This window comes from Wickerhamomyces anomalus (genome assembly GCF_001661255.1).
Source record: "Wickerhamomyces anomalus NRRL Y-366-8 unplaced genomic scaffold WICANscaffold_3, whole genome shotgun sequence".
Classification (NCBI taxonomy): Eukaryota; Fungi; Ascomycota; class Saccharomycetes; order Phaffomycetales; family Wickerhamomycetaceae; genus Hansenula; species Hansenula anomala.
The window spans coordinates 57,843-80,417 of record NW_017567112.1 but is presented as its reverse complement, the minus strand read 5'-3'; the positions used below and the strand labels follow the sequence as shown (position 1 = coordinate 80,417).

Here is a 22,575-nt window from a genome sequence, read left to right as displayed (position 1 = left end):
GCCCTGTTCAATTTGCTTTTTTTTGTGAGAAAACGTAAACAAAACATTTCAAAACAATAACAAAAACGAATTAGCAAACGTTGAGGTTTTCAAGGGTTCACACGATGTTTTCTTCAATCTCAAAGGCATGGAACGAAGTCTCAGATGAAAGCGGTGGTGGTAAAGAGAGCAGTGTCAAATTCTCACAATCTACAAGGGATTCCCCAAGAAGAAATGGCCATTACATACATTATGACAAGTCAAAAAACCCTTTGGATAGGATAAGGAAGACAGAGGGCAAAAAGGGCTCTCCAAGAATACTCAAACCGTCAAACGACAATAAACAAAATAGTGTATGGGGCTCTGCTTTGAAGAACTTGTCAAAAGTGTTCAAAAAGGATGATGGGGAACTTGGTTCAATGAAGGAGTATATGAATGGAATGATCAAAGTTCCAAAAGAGAGAAAAGAGCTGGTGAGATCAAAAAGGGGTGATACCTTGAGTATTGGAGACTTGGACAAGGATAACGTCAACGAAAGAGAAAGCAGAAGACGCAGAAGAACCGATACAATTTCTTCAAGAGTCGAAAGTATTGGGAATTCATTCAATCGTTACAAGAAAAGACGTAATGGTGATCCTACTGAGGTTCCAAAATATGAATCATATTCCAAATTTGAGATTGATGTCCCAAAGTATCAGTATCAAAAGGAAACTAACAATGGGTATGAAAATTATTCAACAGCAGTGGATACAAGATATCATTCCAATGAAACTTCATGGAAAGCTCATACCCCAACAGATTCCAAGCCTGCTTCTCAGGGTTTAACTTTTAGCAAAATCACTGCCCATGATCTTCCTTCATCACCAATCTATCACAACACTCAGTCATCTTTATCAAAAGAACATTCAAAAAAGTCAAATTTAAGCCTTGAAAATAATGTGGACAAGAGTTATATTGATTCATCGAGAATTGAACAACTTTGTAAAAAAGTTGAGCAGCTTGAAAATACAGTGGAAGGTTTGAGAGATGAATTAAGGCAAGCTAATGAGAAATCCTTACAACTAGAAAAATCTATAAATTCTAATGATCATTCTATTCTGAAAGATCTTGATAAAACGGATGATATGCCTCATTTCAAATTCGAGGATGACAACAATATATCGAGACCTTTGTCTCCAGTGAAAGTTGATCTTGATCGTTTCAAGTTCATCAGGTAATAATGTTGTTAATGAGTGTTTTTGACTTGTAATTTGTTTAGTAAATGATAATGTAATGAAAATGTCCAAATAGGGGAATTACCCCAAAACGTATCACAGACACTCACTGTTTTGGCAGATTTCAATTTCGCAAAAAATCAAGGGAAAATTAAATAAAGACTTTGGAAGAGTATTAATTGTGCAACAACAACACTTGTTTATACTTGTTGGTCGTTTAATTACTCAAATTCAATCCTTTTATCAATACTAACATAATCTCAACTTCTTGTTGGAGGGATTTATTTATACATTTACTCCAAGTTCAATTATGTCAACAGGGGATTTCTTGAACAAAGGTATTGAACTAGTTCAAAAAGCCATAGAGGCAGATAACGCCACGAGGTATGATGAAGCATATCAACTCTACTATAATGGTCTTGATTATTTAATGCTTGCTATCAAATATGAAAAAAATGCAAGATCTAAAGAACTTATCAGAACAAAATTTACAGAATATTTATCAAGAGCTGAACAGTTGAAAGAGCATTTAGATAAGAAAGAAAAACAAGCTGAAGCATCTGCTAATGGAAGTACCAAGAGTAAGAAATCCGGTAATGGGAATGGAAGTGGTGATGATGAAGATGATTCTGATAATAAAAAATTGCGAGGTGCATTATCGAGTGCAATTTTATCAGAAAAACCAAATGTTAAATGGGAAGATATTGCAGGTTTAGAACCTGCAAAGGAAGCATTAAAAGAAGCTGTGATATTACCAGTTAGATTCCCACATCTTTTCACAGGTAAAAGAAAACCGTTATCTGGTATATTATTATATGGGCCACCAGGTACAGGTAAATCATACTTAGCAAAAGCTGTCGCCACAGAGGCAAATTCCACTTTTTTCAGTGTTAGTTCTTCAGATTTAGTCAGTAAATGGATGGGTGAAAGTGAAAGATTAGTTAAACAGTTGTTTAATATGGCTAGAGAAAACAAACCTTCAATTATTTTCATTGATGAAGTTGATGCATTATGTGGTCCAAGAGGTGAAGGTGAAAGTGAAGCTTCAAGACGTATCAAGACAGAATTATTAGTTCAAATGAATGGTGTTGGTAATGATTCAAGTGGTGTTTTAGTTTTAGGTGCTACAAATATTCCATGGCAATTAGATGCTGCTATTAGACGTCGTTTTGAAAAGAGAATCTATATTGCGTTACCAGAAGTCGAAGCGAGAGCCAGAATGTTTGAACTAAATGTTGGATCTACACCATGTCAACTGGGTTCCAAAGATTATAAACTTTTGGGTGAAATGACTGATGGTTATTCTGGTGCTGATATATCTGTTGTTGTTAAAGATGCTTTAATGCAGCCTATTAGAAAAATTCAAAGTGCAACACATTTTAAAAGAACAGAGGAAAATAAACTAACACCATGCTCTCCTGGTGATTCAGATGCAGTGGAAATGAACTGGATGGAAATTGAAGGTGATGAATTACAAGAGCCAGAATTGACGATAAAGGATTTTATAAAAGCAATCAAAACAACTAGACCAACAGTGAATGAAGCTGATTTGAAGAAGCAAATAGATTTCACTAATGATTTCGGGCAAGAAGGTAATTAGTATCCTGATACGTTTTCTTTATTTTTTTGCATCATCATGTGTGTATTATATTACATTAACTAAAGAATTCAATTATAAACGCTTGTGTTATTATCTGAATCACAGACTTTTGCACTAGTGATTTGAACCAATATAATTGAACTGTCTTCACCTTCAATATATACCTTTGCATCTGGGTTTTCCTTTAATAATTTTGATTTATAATAGTTCAACTCATCATTATTTTTTATGATTTTACAATTACCTGATAATGTAGCACTTACTTGACTCAATTCGGTTTGGTTCAAGCTTTGTAGCACTTTAAATAGATTGGATTGATCAAGATTACTAGCATCATTGTTTTGGAAAATGTTTTTTGCCGTTGTCCAATCGTGAAATAATAAGGAAACGTTTGGATTTTGTTCAATATTTTTATATTTGACAGAGCTTTTACCTGTAGCTAAGATGATGTATGTATGTTCTTGAGAGTTGTAGGATTCGACAGGACCAGTTTCATTCCCTTCAATTGGGGTTGATGAGTATAATTCATGGGATGGCAAGTAGTAGTAATTCATCAAGGCAACATCTGGTAACCCTTTCAAATCAGCAGTTCCCAAATGGACAAACTTGCCTTTTTCCAACAATGTCACCACTGACTTTGGCAATTCATCGTGTTTATAAATTATTGAGGCCATTTTCAATTTCGTACGCAATTGATTTGATGTTTAGGGATTCATTTTGTTTTGCTATGTTTTAACGGTTCAGCTTTATCTTGCTGGGCCCAGAACATCCCAACACCAGATACGCTGACATAATCTTTTCGTCAAAACAAATTCAAAACATCAACAAACAAATTGAAGCCAAATACATTTTCCAAGTTGATCATCGAGGACAATGGTTAAGTTGGTGAATAAGCCAGAGGAGAAGCGTGTTGAGAGTGAGCAAGAGAAGAAGGAAAGACTCCAAAGAGAACAAGATTTTGCAGGTGAATTTGGTGAGGTTCGAAAGTCTGGAATCTCTGCTACTGCTGATAAGTTGATCTCCAGCTCTAAGCCTGCTAATCCGTTGAAATTCGTCAAGTTGTTTAACGAGATAGATGATGACGAGCAAGCCATAGACCTGAGTGATTATGAGAGAGAAAAGGAGAGCGATAATCCTAGAAAGAAGCAAAAGAAAAATGATAGTTCGGTAGAAGAAAAACGTGATGATACTCAAGAGTCAGCTTCAAGAAAAGATGAGATCGAGCCGGAGAATGAAGTAAAGAAGAAGATAGTTGTTGAAAAATCAGAATTTCCAAAACTAGTGAAAATTGAAGACGATTCATTGCCTGAAGATAATGATACACTACAGAATGTTGCAAGTTTTGAACAAGTTCTACCACAAGAAGTAAGGCCCGAAACGAGTGAAGGAGAGACCATTGCAGTTGAAACAGAAAACAATGTGCCGCCAAATAACTTAGCCGATAAAGAAGTGGATACTGATGAGGGAGGGGATGAAGAATTTTTCGATGCCACTGATAAACCAGAGGAGGCCCCAGGCGCGAAGGAATCAAGTAAAGCTGTTAGGTTTTCTGAAGAGGCTTCTCAAAACAACAATGAAAAGACAACAAGTGAAGGGAATATTACCCAAGAGCCATTAACACAAGAAAATTCACAAGAACCATTAAAGTCTTCATCTCAAGAAAATGCTTTCAATTCCCCTGCACAACAACAACAAGAACAAACGGAATCTACACAGGAGAGTGAGATTGAACCAGAAGCCACGGATAACTCAGCCCCAGAAGGTTCAACTGAGGCAACTACAAAGATCAGTGATTTTGAACTTTTAAAGCTAAAGACCAAAATATATTCAAAGTTCACGAGCAGATCAGATATAATACCATATGGTCTTGAGCCCAAATATCGAGAGATCTATAGACTACTTGAAGCTACGGTTCAAGATCATGAAAGTCAATCAGCTTTGATAATAGGCCCCAAGAATTCAGGTAAAACATCCTGCTTGAATATTGCTTTGAAAGAACTAAGGTCACAAGTGAAAAATAGACGAGATGAATTTCTGTTCATCAAAATTTCAGGATTGATTCAAGATAATGATAAGGCTGCTGTCAAGTCAATCGCAAGACAATTAGACACTGAGATTTCAAGAGTTTATAAGGTTAATGTGAAGGAGTTACACCCCAGTGAACTTTTAGAGAAAAAATCAGTCACTGAAACATTTTCTAACATTTTGAACATTCTAGATAAGCAAGTTTTATTGGAGGATGAGTCTAGTGGTAGTATTCATATACCTATTGTGTTTGTCATTGATGAAGTTGAAGTGTTTGCAAATCCTAATAGACAAACTTTACTCTACAATTTATTTGATTTGGTTGAAAATAGTTCTACTCCCATCACCACCATCTGTTTATCATCAAAATTTACCGTTAAAGATTCATTAGAGAAAAGGGTTAGAAGTAGGTTTTCCCAAAGAATGATTCAATTTACTAAATTTAATGAAGAACAATTTATAGAGATTTCCAAAAAAATCTTGAGTATTGATGAACCAGAAAATGATTATGAAAATCAATGGAATAAACACATTGAAGAATTGATAAATAATCAGTCCAGCTTGAGGAAATTGATCATATATAACCATTTAACTGTTAATAACTTCAAAGAACTTCATAATCATTGCACTTTCCCAATTTCCAAGATTTCAAAAAATCAACCATTTTTGAATGATGTGGATTTCGAGAAATATTCAGCCAACAACAACAGATCATCGTGGAAGAACATTATCAATACACTATCTGAAATTGAGCTCTCATTGCTTGTCAGCGCTGCTAGATTGATAACGAAGAATGATTTGAATTGGATTAATTTAAATTCTGCATATGAAGAATACAAAAGTATGGCCAAGATGCAAAATAAGGAAAGATCAGTGAATGTTTTCAACACAAGTGTGATTAATACAGGGTTCAAGATCTGGACAAAGGAAACATGCGAGACACCATGGGGAGTTTTACAAAAATTAGGATTATTGACACCTCCAACAAACGCAGGGAAAAGTGGAAAGACTATAGAGTTTTCGAATAATACGGTAGAGACTAAAATGTGGCAACTTGAGGTTACTTTGGATGAGCTTAGATTGATTTTATTGGACTCTGAAAAGAATGTTAAAGGTTGGACAAGATTATGAATGATTTCTATTGACATTACTCAACTAACTTCGATTTATGAGTTTGCATAAATGAATAATATGTTGGATGAACCTTAAAGGAGGAAGTTGCATCTATATGCTAGCCCCCTTTGATTGTTAAACACATATGATGTAATAAGTTCGTTTAGTCTAATCTACATTAACAGTGTAAAGGAGAAAGAAATATTTAGATTGAGTATACCTATATACATCGACCTTTAATAAAGTGGTCATTAAAATCAATTACCTGAAAATTTGAAGTCATCACCATCATGGAAAGTAGTTGGATCCCAAGTTAAAACTTCTTAACTATCTGGAAAGTTCAATTTGGCCAAATCTTCTTGATCTAATTCAACATCATCCAATACAGTTAAATTTGGTAATAATCTTTTAGGGGTAACAGTTTTTGGTAATGGTAAGAAACCTTGATCATAAGACCATCTTAATAAAACTTGAGCAGTTGAAACGTTATGCTTTTTGGCAATTGAAACCAATTCAGGAGCATCTAATTTTTTAGCTTGAGTCAATGGAGAATAAGCTTCCAAGATGTAATCATATTTCTTAGCATATTCTTGCAAGTCCTTTCTTGGTAACCAAGGGTGTAATTCAACTTGATTGACAACTGGTTTGATTTTTAAACCTTCCCAACCGTATAATTCATCTAAATGATGGGTACCAAAATTTGAAACACCAATTGAGCGAACAATACCTTCGTCAACAGCTTCTTGTAAAGCTTTCCAAGTTCCTAATCTACCAGTTTTATCAGGGAGGGATGAATGGTTCAAGAAAAGATCAATATATCCTAAACCTTTAACTTTTTCAAAAGAATCATGGATGGCCTTTTTAGCAGTTTCATAATCAGCAGCAAATGCAACTTTAGTAGTATAAAAGATATCTGATCTTTTGAACTCTGGATGATCTTTCAAGAATTGAAGAATGGCATCACCAACTTCTTTTTCATTCTTGTAGTAAATTGCAGAATCAATGTGTTTATAACCAGCTTCTAATGCCTTATAAACGATATCATAAGTTTCTTGAACATCAGTTTGGAAAACACCAAGACCAGTGATTGGGATTTTGTAACCATTGTTAAGAGTTAAAGTGGATGTTGGAGTTAATTTGGACATTGTGGTAAATTGTTTTCTTATATTGCTTTGAATAGTGAAGTGCTTTAAGATCAAACAATTCTGATCAAATGAAGAGGGATTGACCCTTCAATTTATAGTCTTTCCTTGATTAGAAACACATATCAAACTAACCCATTAAATCCATCAATTCATAGGAATCCAAAGCAATATTTGTAATGAAATCATGTTCAAGTAAACAAACTGTGTACCATGATTATATAAGAATAGGAGTTTACGGCCATAAAAATCTGAAAACAACAGTTTTTCAGAAAAAGTTCAACACGAAAATTCAACAGCATTTGGTTCATTTGCAAACGTATGTCACTTTGGCTCTTGGTCTGGGTATCCATTACTAATGGATGGAGAGGGAGTGGTCGCTGTGTTTTTGTTCCAGAAGTCGATGGAATTGCTGACATTGTGGTTGGGCATTTCCTTACTGACTATCAAGATCATGATTGGTATATCCAAATCTCACAGAGTTTCGGATTGACTGGAGCACTAGTCTCTCGAGTACGCTGTTCATATACACGACTCTTAATCTCAGTGGTGATATGTATCTAAGCAATCGGCTATAACTAACTACATTGACTAAAACATCATGATGTGAAGGCATTTGATTCACTTGATGATTATTGTACCACTGTGATACTGTGATCATACAGCAGCTTTATTAATAATGCTAATTCACTGTAGAGCTAATTAGTACACTATCTATATTATAACCCTTTCGATCATCATCAACATTTACAGCTGGCTTATAAGATTACAAATATACACATGAACGAATGTTTGGTTAGCTTATACGTTACAATTGGATTAGTATTAGTTTAGTGCTGCCTCCTACAGTGCCTACTACAAGCTGTAGACTTTGCCTTGATTAATTACTAAGAGGTGCTACTATTTGTAGATCCGTGGATGTAACACCATGGATCTGTGGATATAGGCCTAACAGATCCACTGTCCAATATCTTCAAGTTACATGATACTGTCCAGTTATCAGCTTGTACTTGTAAGTTGTCATCTCCTTAATTACTAGCGTTGTAGGATCGGTATTTCAACGCGGTTTAACGTTGGATGAGGATCCTGTCAAAGCTGATGGCAGAACAAATCTAATTATATCGGAGCCATCGATTACAACAGCTCTTTTTCTCATCGGTCTTGACAGGGCTTAAGCAGGTCAACGGTCAAACCAAGATAATTCAATCTAAGCCTGTGCCTCAACTCTACAGATTAACTATAATTACGCTAGATCCGATTGATAATTTGATTGAGTTTTGAGATTCTGAAGCAACAGCTGAAAATAATTTTTTTTCCTTTTTTTGCAGATTCGCGATGAGCTGGTTCGCGACACAGGTTTGGAAAAAAGCGATTGAAGTCCAAATTGGGAAGAAACAATAGAGAATCACACTCGAAACAGGGTTCGTTTTGGATTGAATTCAAAGGACGAAAGAGGAATAGGCCTATACTTGGTGACTGGAGGATGTAGATAGGTGCAGATGGGCCCCAGCTGGAAATTATTTGAGTTTCAGAATGCTGTTGTTTTAGTGTCAATCTTTGATCAAGAGGTTGGTTTCACAATATTATGAAACCATTTATTTGAAGAGTTGGAAAGTTTTGCAGACCGTATATATTTGAAAGTTGAAACCTCAATAACTGATAGTGTTCCATATTTATAACTAAAGAACTCCTTCTGTTTTTTTTTACCGTGTTTTTTCTTGAGGACCTTCCAAATCACTAATTTGCAAATTCTTTCACTTTGATAATTCATGAACACTTTTGGAAGAGATATAACAAACGTTGATCAGACAGTCATGAGCTCGAGTGGTAATCTCAAGGGTGAATCAACTAATAATCAAGAAACTAAACTTACTCTTCATGAAGCCATCTCCAAGAAATTTGACAGAACTCCAAATGGTGCTATATTTACAAAGGATTTGAAACATATCTTTTCATTAACCATGATCTGTTTGAATCTACAAGAAAAACCTCAAAAATCATCATCTAAAGTTAATTTTTTAAACAAACAAGCACCTCCATTCACATTTACAGTTAAAGAGGCTATTGATGCGATGGCTAGTCTGTCCTTAAGCGTGGAATCAACGAGTACAAGCACAACTGTTTCATATAGCATAAAGCAAGATCTTGCATCCTCATTACTAAAGAAGTTCATGACTGCCAAATTAATACACACTCCAGCTGATAGAACCAGATCAGAACCCAAACCAAAAGTTTTATTACAACCTACTCCCAAAGGTGTTGCAGTTCTTCACAGTTATTGTAAATATTTAGGTTTCAAAACTGCAAAATTACCACCAATATTGAACACAACATTCAACTCTATGGATTTATTCATATTTGAAAGAAGTGCTGTTACAGATACAATTGTGTTTTCTGAATATTTCATACACTTATTATTCGTGAGATTCTTGGGTGAAGCTCCTAATGTTTGGAAGTCTACCAATCCACCAGATCCTATACCGTCTTTAGATCATAGATTTGAAAATGATGATGAATTTGACTTCTCAAACTTCCAGAATGAATCCTTTTGTTTCCAACAACCACAATCTCAACCACAACCACAATCAAAATCTAATTCAGTCCTTCCAATATTAAGCAAGAAACAAAAGCTTAGAGAATCACCTTTCGCTCATAACTTCTTCACAAACCCTGAATCAGATTCACACACTCAATATTATGTTTCCAATAAAGGTGTTCGTTTATACAAGGATCATAAATTTGGTGATAAGCAACAGATGAACATAGAATATTGCTTTACTGCAAAAGCTGCTTGGCAATGGTTGATGGATTGTACAGATATTATGTATCCTCATGAAGCTACAAGTGTGCTGAATCTTTTTTACAAATATGGGTTAATTTCACCAATCATCTTAACACCTTCAACTGCATCTTCAAAAAAGAAAGTTCAACCTTTGAAATCATCATTTTACACATTAAGCAAGACCGGCTGGGATATTTCTCATTGGAATGAAATTAAAAGAACAGTGTCACTGGCTAATGATGAAGAGATCATCACTGGAGGTGATAATGGTATTGTTTTGAGTAATCAAGCTCTTAATCACTCTACAAGTGATGCTTCATCAGATGAAGAAAAACCATTACCTGTGAAAAAAGAGGATGAACAATTAAGTTTGAAAAAAGTCTTAGCTGACCCAGGTATGAGATATCTTTTCAGAAATCATTTGGAAAAGGAGTTTTGTGCTGAAAATTTGGATGTTTATCTGAGTATTAAACATTTTAGTAAAAAAATGTCATTGTTGAAAAATGTTTTGGAAATGCAAAAGCAAGAAGAAGCTAAAGGTTCAGATAAATGGAAAGCTGCTACAAGAAGTGCTATTGTTAAATTGATAAATGAGTGTCTTTCATCTTCCTACAATATTTACTCGTCATATATAACAGTCGGTGCACCATATCAATTAAATATTGACCATACTTTGAGAGAGAGAATAACTAATGTTATGGTTCATCCAAACTCACCATTATCTGCTTCATTCAAAGAATCCCAAGAATCTAAAACCCTTAATGATCAAAGAATTTCAATTCCACAACCTGCATATTTCCCAGGGAAACCACCAATTATTGAACAAAATAATGTTTCGAGCACCTCTTTATCATTATCCTCTGCTTTAAATCCAACAATGTCTAAAAGATCTTCAAGAAATTTGAACAACAAGAACTTATCAATTGATATTTCTAATGATCATATTGAAGCTGGGAAATTGAAAAGTCCAAGAACCCCAAAGACTCCAACACATGCTGAACTATCGAAAAGCATATTTCTTTTGCATAAGCTATACCCATTACTTGAATTTGTTGGTCAACATATCTTGAAACTTATGGAGTTTGATTCCTTCCCAAAGTTCTTGTCTTCAGAAACTTTCTCTCAAGCTGCTAATCGTTAACTTATTTACAGCTTGAATTTAATGCATAATGTTCATCTGACGATAAATGTATATGTAGGTTTGATAATTCTACGTGTAAGATTATAACATTACTTCTCTTTATTATACCCCTGAAAAGTGAATTTAAATAATTTACAGATTTGATGATGTTTTTTTTGGTTTTTTTATTCTTTCTATGTTGTTCTTTGAGTTGGTTATCATTTTGGTCATTAAAATAAGTTGTTCACTTTTTAGTTTTCAACTGGTTCTAAAGTAGTACCTTTCTTGATGGTAGCCCAACCAATTAAACGCCAATGTTTTTCAATACGTCTTGATAATGCAATCTTTTCGTTAATTTCAGTACAAGCTGGTGCAGTCAATTGTAATCTGGCCATATCAGCTTTAACAGCAACAACACGAGCACCAGTGGCAGTTGAACCAATGTTAACCATTAAAACTTCATTAGCTTCCAATTTTCTAACTTTAGCTTGTTTTTGACCTTCTGTCTTGACACCTAATAAACGACGCAATAAGAAGTAATTGATTTCAATATCAGTATAAATACTTGGTAAATGACCTTTAGCACCAACAACTTGACCAACTAAACGATCAGCTCTACATAAAGTTGGATCAACTTTAGTACCAACACCAATCAACCCACCTGGAACTGCAAATTTCAAATCATTATGTTCAGCAAATAATGAAACAATGTTTGAGAAAATTGGTTTACATTGAATTTTACCATTATCATCTTTAGTAACAATACCTGGTCTAATTTCAATTTCATCACCTAATTTGAAAACACCATTCAAGATAGAACCACCAGCAACACCACCTTTCAAATCATCAATTTCAGCACCTGGTTTGTTAACATCAAATGAACGAATGACAATTAATCTTGGTGAAGCTGTGAAATCTCTTGGTGGGATTGGAATAGTTTTAACAATGAATTCATTAACAGCATCAATATTATATTTCAATTGAGCAGAAATTGGAACAATTGGAGCACCATCAGCAATTGTACCTCTAATGAATTTTAAAATAGATTTTTGATGTTCTAATGCACTTTCTTCACGCATTAAATCAACTTTGTTTTGTAAAATGATGACATGTTTCAATTTCATAATTTCAATAGCAGCTAAATGTTCTGAAGTTTGAGGTTGTGGACATGATTCATTACCTGCAATTAATAATAAAGCAGCATCCATAACTGCGGCACCTGACAACATAGTACTCATTAAAATATCATGCCCAGGACAATCGACAAAAGAAACATGACGAACCAAGTTATAACGAGATTCAACACCAGGTATATCACATTTTGGATGGATTTCTTTATCTGAACTGAATGATTTATATGAAGTTGTTTCATCAACATTTGGATCATCTAATTTATAAATTTTAGCATTGGCATAACCTAATTTAATAGTAATGTTACGTTCCAATTCATCTTTGAAACGAACAGTTTGAACACCTGAGATAGCTTTAACCACAGTGGATTTACCATGAGCGACATGACCAATAGTACCAATGTTGATAGTGGCTTGTCTATTTATAATTTCTGGTGATAATGGAGTTAATTTGGTGAAATCTGGGTTTTCTGGTTGTTCTGGCAAACCACCACCTTCTTCAAATTCACGTTTTCTCTTCTCTTCTTCTTCTTTATCATCTAAAACAGCAAATGAAACTGTTTTTTTAGAGCTTTCTTGTTCAACTGGAGCTTCTTCAGGTTCTGAATCTTGTTCATCATCATATAGAGGTTCATCAACAACATCGTTCAAGTTACCATTGATGATGATACTTGGTTGTTGATCTTGCAAATCGTCAGACATCGTTTCCTTCTTAAAGTCTTTCCTAAGTGTTCACGAGATGAAGTATTTTGATTTCAAATCACTATCTTTACTACAATACGTAAAACTTCAACGACTCACGTATGAAAAAAATTAAAAAATCCAAATTTTACCCTGCTTTTGCATCGGGACACAGTAGGATGTTGCGCGAACCGATGAGTTTCATAGTACTACGGAAAATTTGTTTAATATTAAAAGTTCATTGATCTCGTTTATTATTGTTGGAAATTGTTATTGTTATTGTTGTATCTGTTATAAGGGAACAAGGATGGTGCTGGGTATTGAGCTACCATTGCTGGGGCTGGTACTGAGGGAGTAGTTGAATCTAAAGCATTTAATGAAGTTGAAGACTGAATTTTAGCTAAATCATCAGTATTAAACCCGAAATCATTCATAACAGAATCAACATCTTTCCACAACATATCGCTTGTCCAGTCATCACTAATATCCAATGATGGGATGTTTGATGGTGAAGTTGTATTGTTACTATTCTGTCTGAATTGGTGTTGTTGTTGTTGTAATGAATGTGGTTGATGAGGTTGTGCAAATAATTGTTGTTCTGTTGGAGTATGATGATTGTTTTGGCCAATTTGAGCTGAGGTTGAAGGCTGTTGTAATTGTTTCTTCTTTTGTGGCGAAGCACGTTTTGTCGCTGTAGTTTTTTGTTGTTTCTTTAGTGGTCTTGAGCTTCCAATACTTGATGAAGTACTATCTGGTGACTGTTTGTTGATAATATCTTTCAAAGAACTAGACATTTGTCTACCAGGGCTTTCATCAGTAGTATCTTTCTTTAATGAAATTGGAGCTGGATCCAATGGAATAGTTCTAATGATTCTTCTGGCAGCATGTTCCGCATTATGATTATTAGATAATGATCTTGGTCTTTTCTTTTGCGAAGAAGTTGTTGATTTAGCATCTGAACTTTCAGACCCAACAGTACCTGGGTCAGTTCCTGTAACATGACTATCCCCATTTTCATCATCAATTGCCTCATCATCTGTTCCGAAATCTTCATCTTCGTCATCATCAATTTCATTTGATAGCTCACCACTTGATAATTTTTGATTTGGATTAAGTTTAATCATTCCAACTTGTTCTCTCAAGACCCAAAGACAATCAAAGAAAACACTTGCAGACATTCTTGTTCTGATAGTCACATCCAAATTAGAAATTGATGTTTTCTCTCTAAGAGCTTTAAATAATTGCCACATGTTTCTCATAATACCACTTGAACGGTAAGCCATATCATGTTTTAAAATAGAAGCTCTCATAGCTAACTGAATGGCCACTGTATACAATTGTCTTCCTGCACCGATATCAATAACATCACTCAATGAAGAATGAATCAACTTGGCAACAATACATGAAGCTTGCCATATCATTAAAACGAAAACACCTGGTAAATATTTGATGAATTTTGGATCCTTATTGTAAACTGTTTGCACATGACTCAATAAACTCAATGCAGCATTATAGACAAGTACTAATCCACGGCGTAGTTCAAAATTGGCAATCTTTGAATTATCAAGGAAATAATAAGTCAATAGATGAACTTTTGAAGCCAATATTTGGAATTTTCTAATGTCATCAAATCCTTCTATTCTCAGTTTAACTTCCAATTCATTTAATTGTTGAGTTAATACTTTCAATAATGGTAATCTTTCAGCTGCATCTGCAAGTCCCATAACATCAACTGTATTTGAGTTTAAAATTTTAGCAACTTGATCTTCAAAATGACTTATCTCTACCATATGTTTCAATTCAATTGGTATTCCATCTTCTGAGCCAGGCCTACAACTGCCAACAACTGAACTATCAAATGAAACAAAAGCTGGGAATCCAAAAGCTGTGGCAATAGTTTGTGAAACAATATTACAAGATATCCATGTTCTAACGTGTTCTTTTAATATTGAATTCACTTCTGGTTGTTGTTGTTGATTACTATAATTATTAACACCTGGACCATTTAACCCAATTCTTATGGCTTGGAAAATTGCAATACCAACTGTATTCCATGATGAGTCTGCACTTAATGATGAAGTTAATGGTGGCCAAAATGTATAAATTAGAAAAGCTTGTACCGAGAAAACTGAAGACACGTTTAAAATTGGTTCATCTTCTTCATTTGGCAAATATCTTGTGATTGGACTTATTGTAATTTCAGCTAATGCAGTTTTCAATAATGGAGCCAAAGTCATCAAGATATCAGTTGAATGATGACGAAGAGCAACAGACATTATTGTCCAAAATAACACTGGGCAAAGTCTATGAATACGTTCAGGTCCCCTTGAAAGATCAACAATAGGTAAGAATTGATGATAATTGTTGACAAATTCCAAGAACAATTGCCTTATCTGTTCAGTGGATAACTCAACTTCTCCGAACTGTTTTGGTGTACAGAAAAGTTGTTCATCTGTTAATTGGATTTTCAATGGTTTTGATTCGATTTGAGTGTAATCATTCCTTATGATTGATGGTCCTTGTTCCATTGGTAAACTTTGCGGGTAAACATTGGATTGGATGGGTTTTGGAGATGCTGCAAACGGAGTTGAATTAGATGATAAAGCAGATCTTAAAGGTGGTAAGGTATTTGTAGAAAAACCTGCATTAGGCTGTTGTTGTTGGTGTGTTGCCGGTGGAGTTTGTTGTTGAGGTGAAGATGATATTGATGCTTGTTTATTCAATTCATGAACTTGGAAAGATTTCTCTTTTAATTGTTTTAATAAATTATCAGCACCAGCCTCACTCAAGTTCTTCTTCAACTCTTCTAATTCCTCTTCAATCTGTTGAAATTTAGCTCTTTTATATGTTCTTTTATAGTCTGATTGTAAACTGCACGATATGCCCTTCTTTGAGCATCTGGAACAAGGATTTGGATACTTCTCTTGAGCATCACATTTGGATTTCTGTTGTCTACACTCAACACACGCCATTTTCTTTGCCCTCGAGCTAGTTTGGGGTCTTTGGTGTTGCTGTTGTTGTGGGTTGTAATGTTGGATATTGTGATTAGGCATCATGCCATTATTATGAGGTAACATCTTTTGAATCAGAATCTCAGGTTAAGTTTGTTTAACTGACTTCGACAATAAAAATCTTGATCTAAACCACCTTCTCTAGCACTATTAGCTCAGTTTCTTTTAAGTGAGAGCAAGTGTCTTCAATATTGAAGAATTTGTTTATGTTTTCTTTAGTTTAAGAATTTTTTTTTTTAGGATCATCTCAGTAAAAAAAAAAAAAACGCTATCTGTAGAAAAACCGTTTGAAATGACTACTAATATACAAAATTTCATGAGTGTTGAACGTGTTTTCAAATAAATATGTGAATATAAATAATAAATAAATAATAAATAATTAACCAATCTTTCAATCATCGTCTCCATCTTCAACTGAAACTTTCTTACCAACTGCTCCTCTATCAAATTTAGCATCAAAACGGTTACTGAACCCCTCCATTTTACCAGTATGATCAGAATCGGATCCATTTGAATCACTTTCATGTTTTTCAAAATAATCTTTTAGCCTGTCATTTTTGATCTTTCTACCAATGTTTTTATCAAATTCTTTCCAATCAACTTTTGACTTATTTTTCAAATTTGTTGAACTATTATGACTTGATAAACTTGGAGTCTCGGCTCTTGATTGAGCATTTGATCTGAAGGTTAAATCATCAATATCAAAGTATCCATATCCACCTAATGCTAAATCAACTTCTTCTTCACTTGATCCAACAGTTGTTGATCTTGACATTGAAACTGATTGAATAGATGAAGTTTTTGGATTTTTCAAATTATTATCCAATTCATGAGCATGTGGAACTTTTTTAATACCAACATCATGTTTCCAAATATGTTGTAATTGATGGAAAACCCAATCTAATGTTGATAAAAATCTTTCATTTTGTCTAAATTGACTAATTAAACAAAATTCTGTAGTATCATCTTTAATAATATAACCAATACCAAATCCATTGGAAACTGCAGGTGTTAATCCAAATAATCTCATTGCAGGATTACCACAATTTGAAGCAACTAAATCTGGTACAAATAATGGGAAAATCACATCATCAAATAATAAAGGTGGAATTTCATCATCAGGAATTTTAAATTCTGGATTAACTTGATTGAAAATTTGTCTTTGTAAATAAACATTTTGTAAAGCTTTTAAATGTTTTTCAAAACCTTCACCTTTGGCACATTTACGTAAATTATTTGAATGAAATTTACAACAATCAATAAATGATTGCCATCTAATACTTGGTGTTGAATCACTAACAAATATTTGGCAAGTCTTTGTTATAAAATCATTTTGAACTGGATATAATTCTGATCTTGAATTTTTGAAAATTCTTGTTGAAACTGGCTCCACCGTGGAAATTGGTCTTCCATATAATGCATAATGAGCAATTTGTAAAGATATTTGAATTAAACTATCAGCTTTAACACCAATTTTTTTAGCAAAATTTCTTCCAAAATTCAAAGTCTTTGTATTTGTCAAATGAGTACAAATCAAATCAGTTAATCTTGTTTCAGCTAAATGTAAAGAAGTTTGAGCATCTGCAGCAAAATCCCAATGTAATTTTTCAGGTTTTGGTCTTGGATAATCTTCAGATTTTGTCAATTTAACTTTTGGAAATAAGGAATAATTACCATCACCTAATCTTAATACTGAATCTGTAAACATATCTGAAGTGAATCTTAATACACTTGTACCATCTGCAGTGAAAGAATCCCAAATTATACCAGCAACTGAATTGGCAGTAACAACCAATTGTAACTTATCATACCATCTTGAAGTACAAGATCCTGTTTGAACACCATGATCATCAATCTTTAAAGAACCAACAGATAAAACCTTGGCCAACTCTTCACCACTGGTATTATCAGGTTCTGAATGATCTAAAACTAAAACAAATAGTGCAGCATCAATTTTATCCAAATTTTCTTTAAATTCACGTTGTAAATAACTTCTTGAAGAACTCCAATTTTTAAAAGTATCTGAAGTGATTGAACCAATTGCTGTACTATTTGGATTTTCCACTTGATTAACTTCTTCAACAAGCTCATCCAATAATTTAGATAGTTCATCAATCGAAAACAATAATTTTTGGTCTTCATTCAATACTTTTAAAGTATAAAACTGAGATTTTGACAAGATTAATATATAATCTGATGTCAAATTTGTTTTAGATCTTATACTTCCAAATTCTGAAAGTCTTGTAGTACCAAATAAATTCAAATAAGGCTTCATTGTTAAAGGTTTCCCGCCAAAAGTTTCATCTTGATTTAAATAACCTAATCTTAAGGAACTAATGAATTTTAAAGCTGAATTTGTCAATACAGCAGCACGTTCACCTTGTGTTTGATTCATTTTAATTTTTTTCAATGGATCATTTTCCAATATTAAGAAAGGGTTTCTTGGAAGTGCCTTATGATCAATCAATATATGATCAAGATTCAAATGATCTAAATAACAATCTTCATTTTGATGGAATTTTAATAAATGATTTTGTAAAATTGATGAAATTTCATTAGTTTTGAAATCTTGAATCTTTCTTTGTAATTGATAAAATTCATCATCATTTAACAAAGGAGCCAATGATATTTCTAATAACTTGAGTGTATCATTTAAAGAAGGCACCGGTAAATTTGGCAATTGAGCTTCTTTCTGGAAAGTCTCGTTATTCAGATATTCAGGCAAATTGGGAACAATTTTGGAAGGCATCTTTGATTAACAATTGATATTAACATTTTGAATTGTCATGGTCTAAATTGAAATTGTGCCATGTTTAAATACCTTCGTCTTGATCATCCATTTTATGAAATCCCCACTGAACTTTTGACATTTGGGAAAACCGCGCTCGATTCGAACCTGGCGAGTTCCATTTCTTTAACGATCAATAAAATGTCAACATTTTACACTACAATTAAAACAATTATTTTTTTAAAACATTAAATGACATATTTTTGTACACGAAATTTAGTCAATATAGTTTCTATTAACCCAAATTCCAAATAACTTTGCTTTTCTTCTTTTTTAAAATTAATCCCTCCTAAAAACACCACAAAATAAAATAATATATAATATTCTTAACGGTTAGATTTAGCAACACGTTCTAATTCATCCTTCTTCTTGATGGCGTAAGAAGTAGAAGAACCTTTAGCAGCATTGATTAATTCTTCAGCCAAACATTCAGCAATGGTTTTAATGTTTCTGAAAGAAGCTTCTCTAGCACCAATGGTTAATAAAGCAATAGCTTGGTTAACTCTTCTTAATGGAGAAACATCAACAGCTTGTCTTCTAACAGTACCTGAAGAACCAATTCTGGTGGAATCTTCTCTTGGACCAGTGTTAACAATAGCATCAACAACAACTTGTAATGGGTTTTGATCGGTTAAAACGTTAATGATATCTAAAGTATGTTTAACGATTCTAACAGCTTTTAATTTTTTACCATTGTTTCTACCGTTCATCATTAAAGAGTTTGTTAATCTTTCAATGATTGGAGCTTGAGATTTTCTAAATCTTTTAGCAGCATAACGACCAGCAGTGTGGGAAACGAAAACTGGTTTTGAGATTTGAATGTAATCAGTTAAAGAGATATCTTTAACGGTGACATCTTCAAAAGACCATTTGTTGAATAATTTGATTTGAGCTTGAGCTTGTTGAACTTCATTTGGAATTGGAGTAGCTAATTCAACGAATTTAACTTCAACAGGTTCTTGAACAACTTCGAATTCTTCTTCGACGATTTCTTCTTGTGGAATGTCAACTTGTTCTTCAGCCATCTTGGATACTATTATGATCTTGTGTTTCTAAAACAAAAGTATAAGTTGTTGATGTTGATGTTAATTATATGAATTTGAAAAGAGTTGGTACACTTTTTTTCACAATCTTGCCCAGTCCCAAAGCGCAAAATCTGTGGTACGCGACACACTCCACCGCTTTAAAACTGAAAACTCAGTTTCGCGCTTTTTTTTTTCTTTGTTTTTGTGGAAATGATTTTTTTTTGAGAGTGCGCGAGTCCGTTTCTGGGACGGGACCACACAGGGTTAAAGTGTGGTGTTGGGATGAGAAGATTAGGGCTTTAAGTCAAGTCACGTGCTACATAAATTAGGGCTTCTTTTACATAGAGGATTTATCAACTATACATCTTCTGGCCACCAATATGGTATGAACCCTTTCAACCCAACTTTCAACGTACTATTATCCTCACCTGCTCCTGGTAGTTCTATACTGAAGTTCAACATTGGGTTGGAGAAATCTTCTAATCTAACTAAAGCTAATCCAATATTACCATTGGTTGATAATAATGTACCTGAAGTAGATTTCCTTTGACGAGTTTTCGATGGTTTGGAGTTTCCAAAAGGTGAAGATCCAGTTGTTTGTTTTGGAGATTCTTGTTGCTTATCAGAAATTATATCAGTATAACCTAAATTTTCAAGCACATCACAAACGGGATCTTTTGGATCATAAACTGGATACTCCTCCAATTCATTATGATTATCCATCAAGAACAACCTTACAGGAACAATTCTTTTTCTAACAATACCAGTATGGAAAGTTCTAACGGTTAATTCTTGTCCAAGGTAACAACCTTTATCAAAATGAACACCATCCATTAATTCAAGATTTGATTCTAATGGTAATAATTGGTTTGGAAGTATATCTTCAAGTCCCTCGGGGATACCAAATAATGATCTTCTAATTGATAATTGATCTGGGGAAATCTCTTTGGAGTCTTGTAATAAATCTTTTGATAATATTTCATCAATTGAATTAATATTTGTAGTTGTGATGATTTTAATACCAAATTCTGGACATCTATCATCAAATGCAAATGCTAAAATATCTTGGTTATAATTTAACTCTGTATTCCAAAAACTTGATTCATTAAAGAATTTCTCTGTATTTGATAGCACACTCTCTGGATTTTTCAAATCCATTGATTCTTCATTAAAATACTTTTCTTTCAATTCAAATAAATAATCTTGTTTATCATCGTTATAAAAATACCAAATTTTAAAATCATCAAATTTTTCAATATTGATTCTAGCTTTCAATTTATGAAGTTTTAAGCTCATGATTAATTGACTTGTAACGCCCTTATCAATTTCAATAAGATATTTAGGAGTTCCTTCAATTGATTTAGGTATTATTGGCCAAGGATAAATGAAATTATCAGTTATTATTCTTCCTTTTGAATTCAAAAACATTGAATACACCCCATTTCTTGTTATTGTTTGATTTCCAGATTCTTTTGATTCTTTTAAAAGCCCCCAATTGGTATTTGTTACATCAAATTGATCCAAATATAATGAATCATCTTTAGTATCTGTGGATAAAGTCATTGTTTTCTTCTTTACAGAATTTGGTATTAATTTAGCAGTAACTAACCCATTTAGAAACTTTGTTGAATCATAACCAGTTATTGAGATTAGTGATTTGTTGGGCAGTACCAAATGTCCTTTAGCAGGTGGAGGTGATGGTAGTGATGAATAGCATCTTTTGAATATAATAGATCTAAGCAACATGGTTTGTTCCAATTCGATAACATTACAAAGCTGCCTATTATTAATTGCACTTTGATTATTGTTTTTACTCCAAGTGATTATGTCATCACAGCACATTCGCGGAATTACCTGGAAAATATCCAAATACGCCAGATTCCTGTTCAGATCTGCTTCAAACAGCTGTCGAGAAGGCCCTCTGTTCTATTCCCACCTATTCCCATCGTGGTGCTGGTGGGTTTGACTGGATATAGACTATTAAAGACCCAATTGCAATTCAAGGCTCAACCGAGGCCCAGGCAGATGCCACTGTAAGAAGCTTTCTCGGCCTCCAAATCCTCAACATGTCAAACCTTTGGATCGCGGTGAAGCACAAGAAGAAGCGCTATTGTTGCCGTATACATTCAAAGAGTAGTACTCGTAATCCGTAATGCTCTGGACTTCACCAAAGATTCTCGCTTGAAACTTGAAAAGACAAAACATGAATTCAGAAGTTCACCAACGAGGTAATCGGGCATCGATCTCTAGATCCTTGAATCTAGCTATCATAGAGGTCTGGCCTCGAATCATTTGATCAATTGATTAATCACTTGACCCAATTCAAAATCGATAAACTTCTAAAATCCAAGCTTCTTCAAGTGGTTAATCCACCAATCTTCAGCCCAATATTCAATCAACTATTCAGTCGGAAATTTAAGCCCATAATAAGGTTTAATATTATTAATTGTAGATGTAGGTACTAGGTATATACCTGGAAGCTGTGACTTTGGAAACCTTGATGACTTCTAAGCTCTCGTTCAAGTACATGTACGTTCTATCACCATGACACTATCTTAAAACTGTTCATTCTGAATCCGATTCTTTCAACTACAAAACTAGTTCAGGACCAAATAAGCTTTACTGTATACATCTTCTTGAACCTCTTTAGAACAGAGAATTTTTCTAGCTAGGTGACCAATGACTAGACTTGATATAGTTTTAAGTTGCACTGTACCCATCATCACCTGTCTCTGCAAGTATTGAGTCAAGTACCATCGATGATGAAAGCCTTGTTGTGTTAGCTATCTGTCTAATATCATATAAGAAAAGACCATGTTAGTTCAAGGACCCTCTGTCTTCAAGTCCGCTTCCAATAAACTAAGATATTGCATTGTCAGGTACACCTCTACACGATATCAAACATAAATCAAAGTAACATTCTAGCAAATAACACAACATATACATGAAAAGAAGACATAAAAAC

The 22,575-nt window shown here is 33.8% G+C and overlaps 11 protein-coding genes across 11 annotated transcripts; 4 read left to right on the top strand and 7 right to left on the bottom strand.

Annotated features, from left to right (window-relative positions):
- Positions 1-104: 104 nt before the first annotated feature.
- On the top strand, positions 105-1,196 carry WICANDRAFT_78191 (uncharacterized protein; the record flags this gene model as incomplete). Its single annotated transcript, XM_019184679.1, has 1 exon — positions 105-1,196. One exon carries the CDS (start codon positions 105-107, stop codon positions 1,194-1,196), a length of 1,092 nt encoding a protein of 363 aa, XP_019038750.1.
- A 212-nt stretch (positions 1,197-1,408) lies between these two features.
- On the top strand, positions 1,409-2,853 carry VPS4 (AAA family ATPase VPS4). Its single transcript, XM_019180421.1, has one exon. The coding sequence runs from the start codon at positions 1,504-1,506 to the stop codon at positions 2,791-2,793; it is 1,290 nt and encodes a 429-aa protein (XP_019038749.1). The 5' UTR covers positions 1,409-1,503; the 3' UTR covers positions 2,794-2,853.
- An 8-nt stretch (positions 2,854-2,861) lies between these two features.
- On the bottom strand, positions 2,862-3,573 carry WICANDRAFT_52855 (pyridoxal 5'-phosphate synthase; the record flags this gene model as incomplete). The annotated part of the gene is made up of 1 exon (XM_019182700.1): positions 2,862-3,573. Exon 1 carries the CDS (start codon positions 3,465-3,467, stop codon positions 2,862-2,864), a length of 606 nt encoding a protein of 201 aa, XP_019038748.1. The 5' UTR covers positions 3,468-3,573.
- A 1,017-nt stretch (positions 3,574-4,590) lies between these two features.
- ORC4 (origin recognition complex subunit 4) lies at positions 4,591-5,949 on the top strand (the record flags this gene model as incomplete). Its single annotated transcript, XM_019181636.1, has 1 exon — positions 4,591-5,949. A coding segment is annotated over one exon (1,359 nt), but the record flags the coding sequence as incomplete, so codon positions are not given.
- Positions 5,950-6,254: 305 nt separating this feature from the next.
- Positions 6,255-7,076, bottom strand: WICANDRAFT_30487 (aldo/keto reductase; the record flags this gene model as incomplete). Its single annotated transcript, XM_019181737.1, has 1 exon — positions 6,255-7,076. One exon carries the CDS (start codon positions 7,074-7,076, stop codon positions 6,255-6,257), a length of 822 nt encoding a protein of 273 aa, XP_019038746.1.
- A 1,811-nt stretch (positions 7,077-8,887) lies between these two features.
- SST2 (GTPase-activating protein SST2) lies at positions 8,888-10,996 on the top strand (the record flags this gene model as incomplete). The annotated part of the gene is made up of 2 exons (XM_019181639.1): positions 8,888-10,734; positions 10,822-10,996. 2 exons carry the CDS (start codon positions 8,888-8,890, stop codon positions 10,994-10,996), a joined length of 2,022 nt encoding a protein of 673 aa, XP_019038745.1.
- Positions 10,997-11,226: 230 nt separating this feature from the next.
- Positions 11,227-12,807, bottom strand: GCD11 (translation initiation factor eIF2 subunit gamma; the record flags this gene model as incomplete). Its single annotated transcript, XM_019181789.1, has 1 exon — positions 11,227-12,807. One exon carries the CDS (start codon positions 12,805-12,807, stop codon positions 11,227-11,229), a length of 1,581 nt encoding a protein of 526 aa, XP_019038744.1.
- A 389-nt stretch (positions 12,808-13,196) lies between these two features.
- Positions 13,197-15,770, bottom strand: LEU3 (leucine-responsive transcriptional regulator LEU3; the record flags this gene model as incomplete). Its single annotated transcript, XM_019180964.1, has 1 exon — positions 13,197-15,770. A coding segment is annotated over one exon (2,574 nt), but the record flags the coding sequence as incomplete, so codon positions are not given.
- Positions 15,771-16,674: 904 nt separating this feature from the next.
- On the bottom strand, positions 16,675-18,498 carry YAT2 (carnitine O-acetyltransferase YAT2; the record flags this gene model as incomplete). Its single annotated transcript, XM_019181043.1, has 1 exon — positions 16,675-18,498. A coding segment is annotated over one exon (1,824 nt), but the record flags the coding sequence as incomplete, so codon positions are not given.
- Positions 18,499-18,911: 413 nt separating this feature from the next.
- RPS5 (40S ribosomal protein uS7) lies at positions 18,912-19,610 on the bottom strand (the record flags this gene model as incomplete). The annotated part of the gene is made up of 1 exon (XM_019184678.1): positions 18,912-19,610. One exon carries the CDS (start codon positions 19,608-19,610, stop codon positions 18,912-18,914), a length of 699 nt encoding a protein of 232 aa, XP_019038741.1.
- A 357-nt stretch (positions 19,611-19,967) lies between these two features.
- IBA57 (Iba57p) lies at positions 19,968-21,356 on the bottom strand (the record flags this gene model as incomplete). The annotated part of the gene is made up of 1 exon (XM_019181699.1): positions 19,968-21,356. The coding sequence occupies one exon, from the start codon at positions 21,354-21,356 to the stop codon at positions 19,968-19,970; it is 1,389 nt and encodes a 462-aa protein (XP_019038740.1).
- Positions 21,357-22,575: the final 1,219 nt, after the last annotated feature.

Excerpts from the sequence above, each read along its gene's own strand:
- VPS4 (XM_019180421.1), top strand. The coding sequence starts at position 1,504 with ATGTCAACAGGGGATTTCTTGAACAAAGGTATTGAACTAGTTCAAAAA.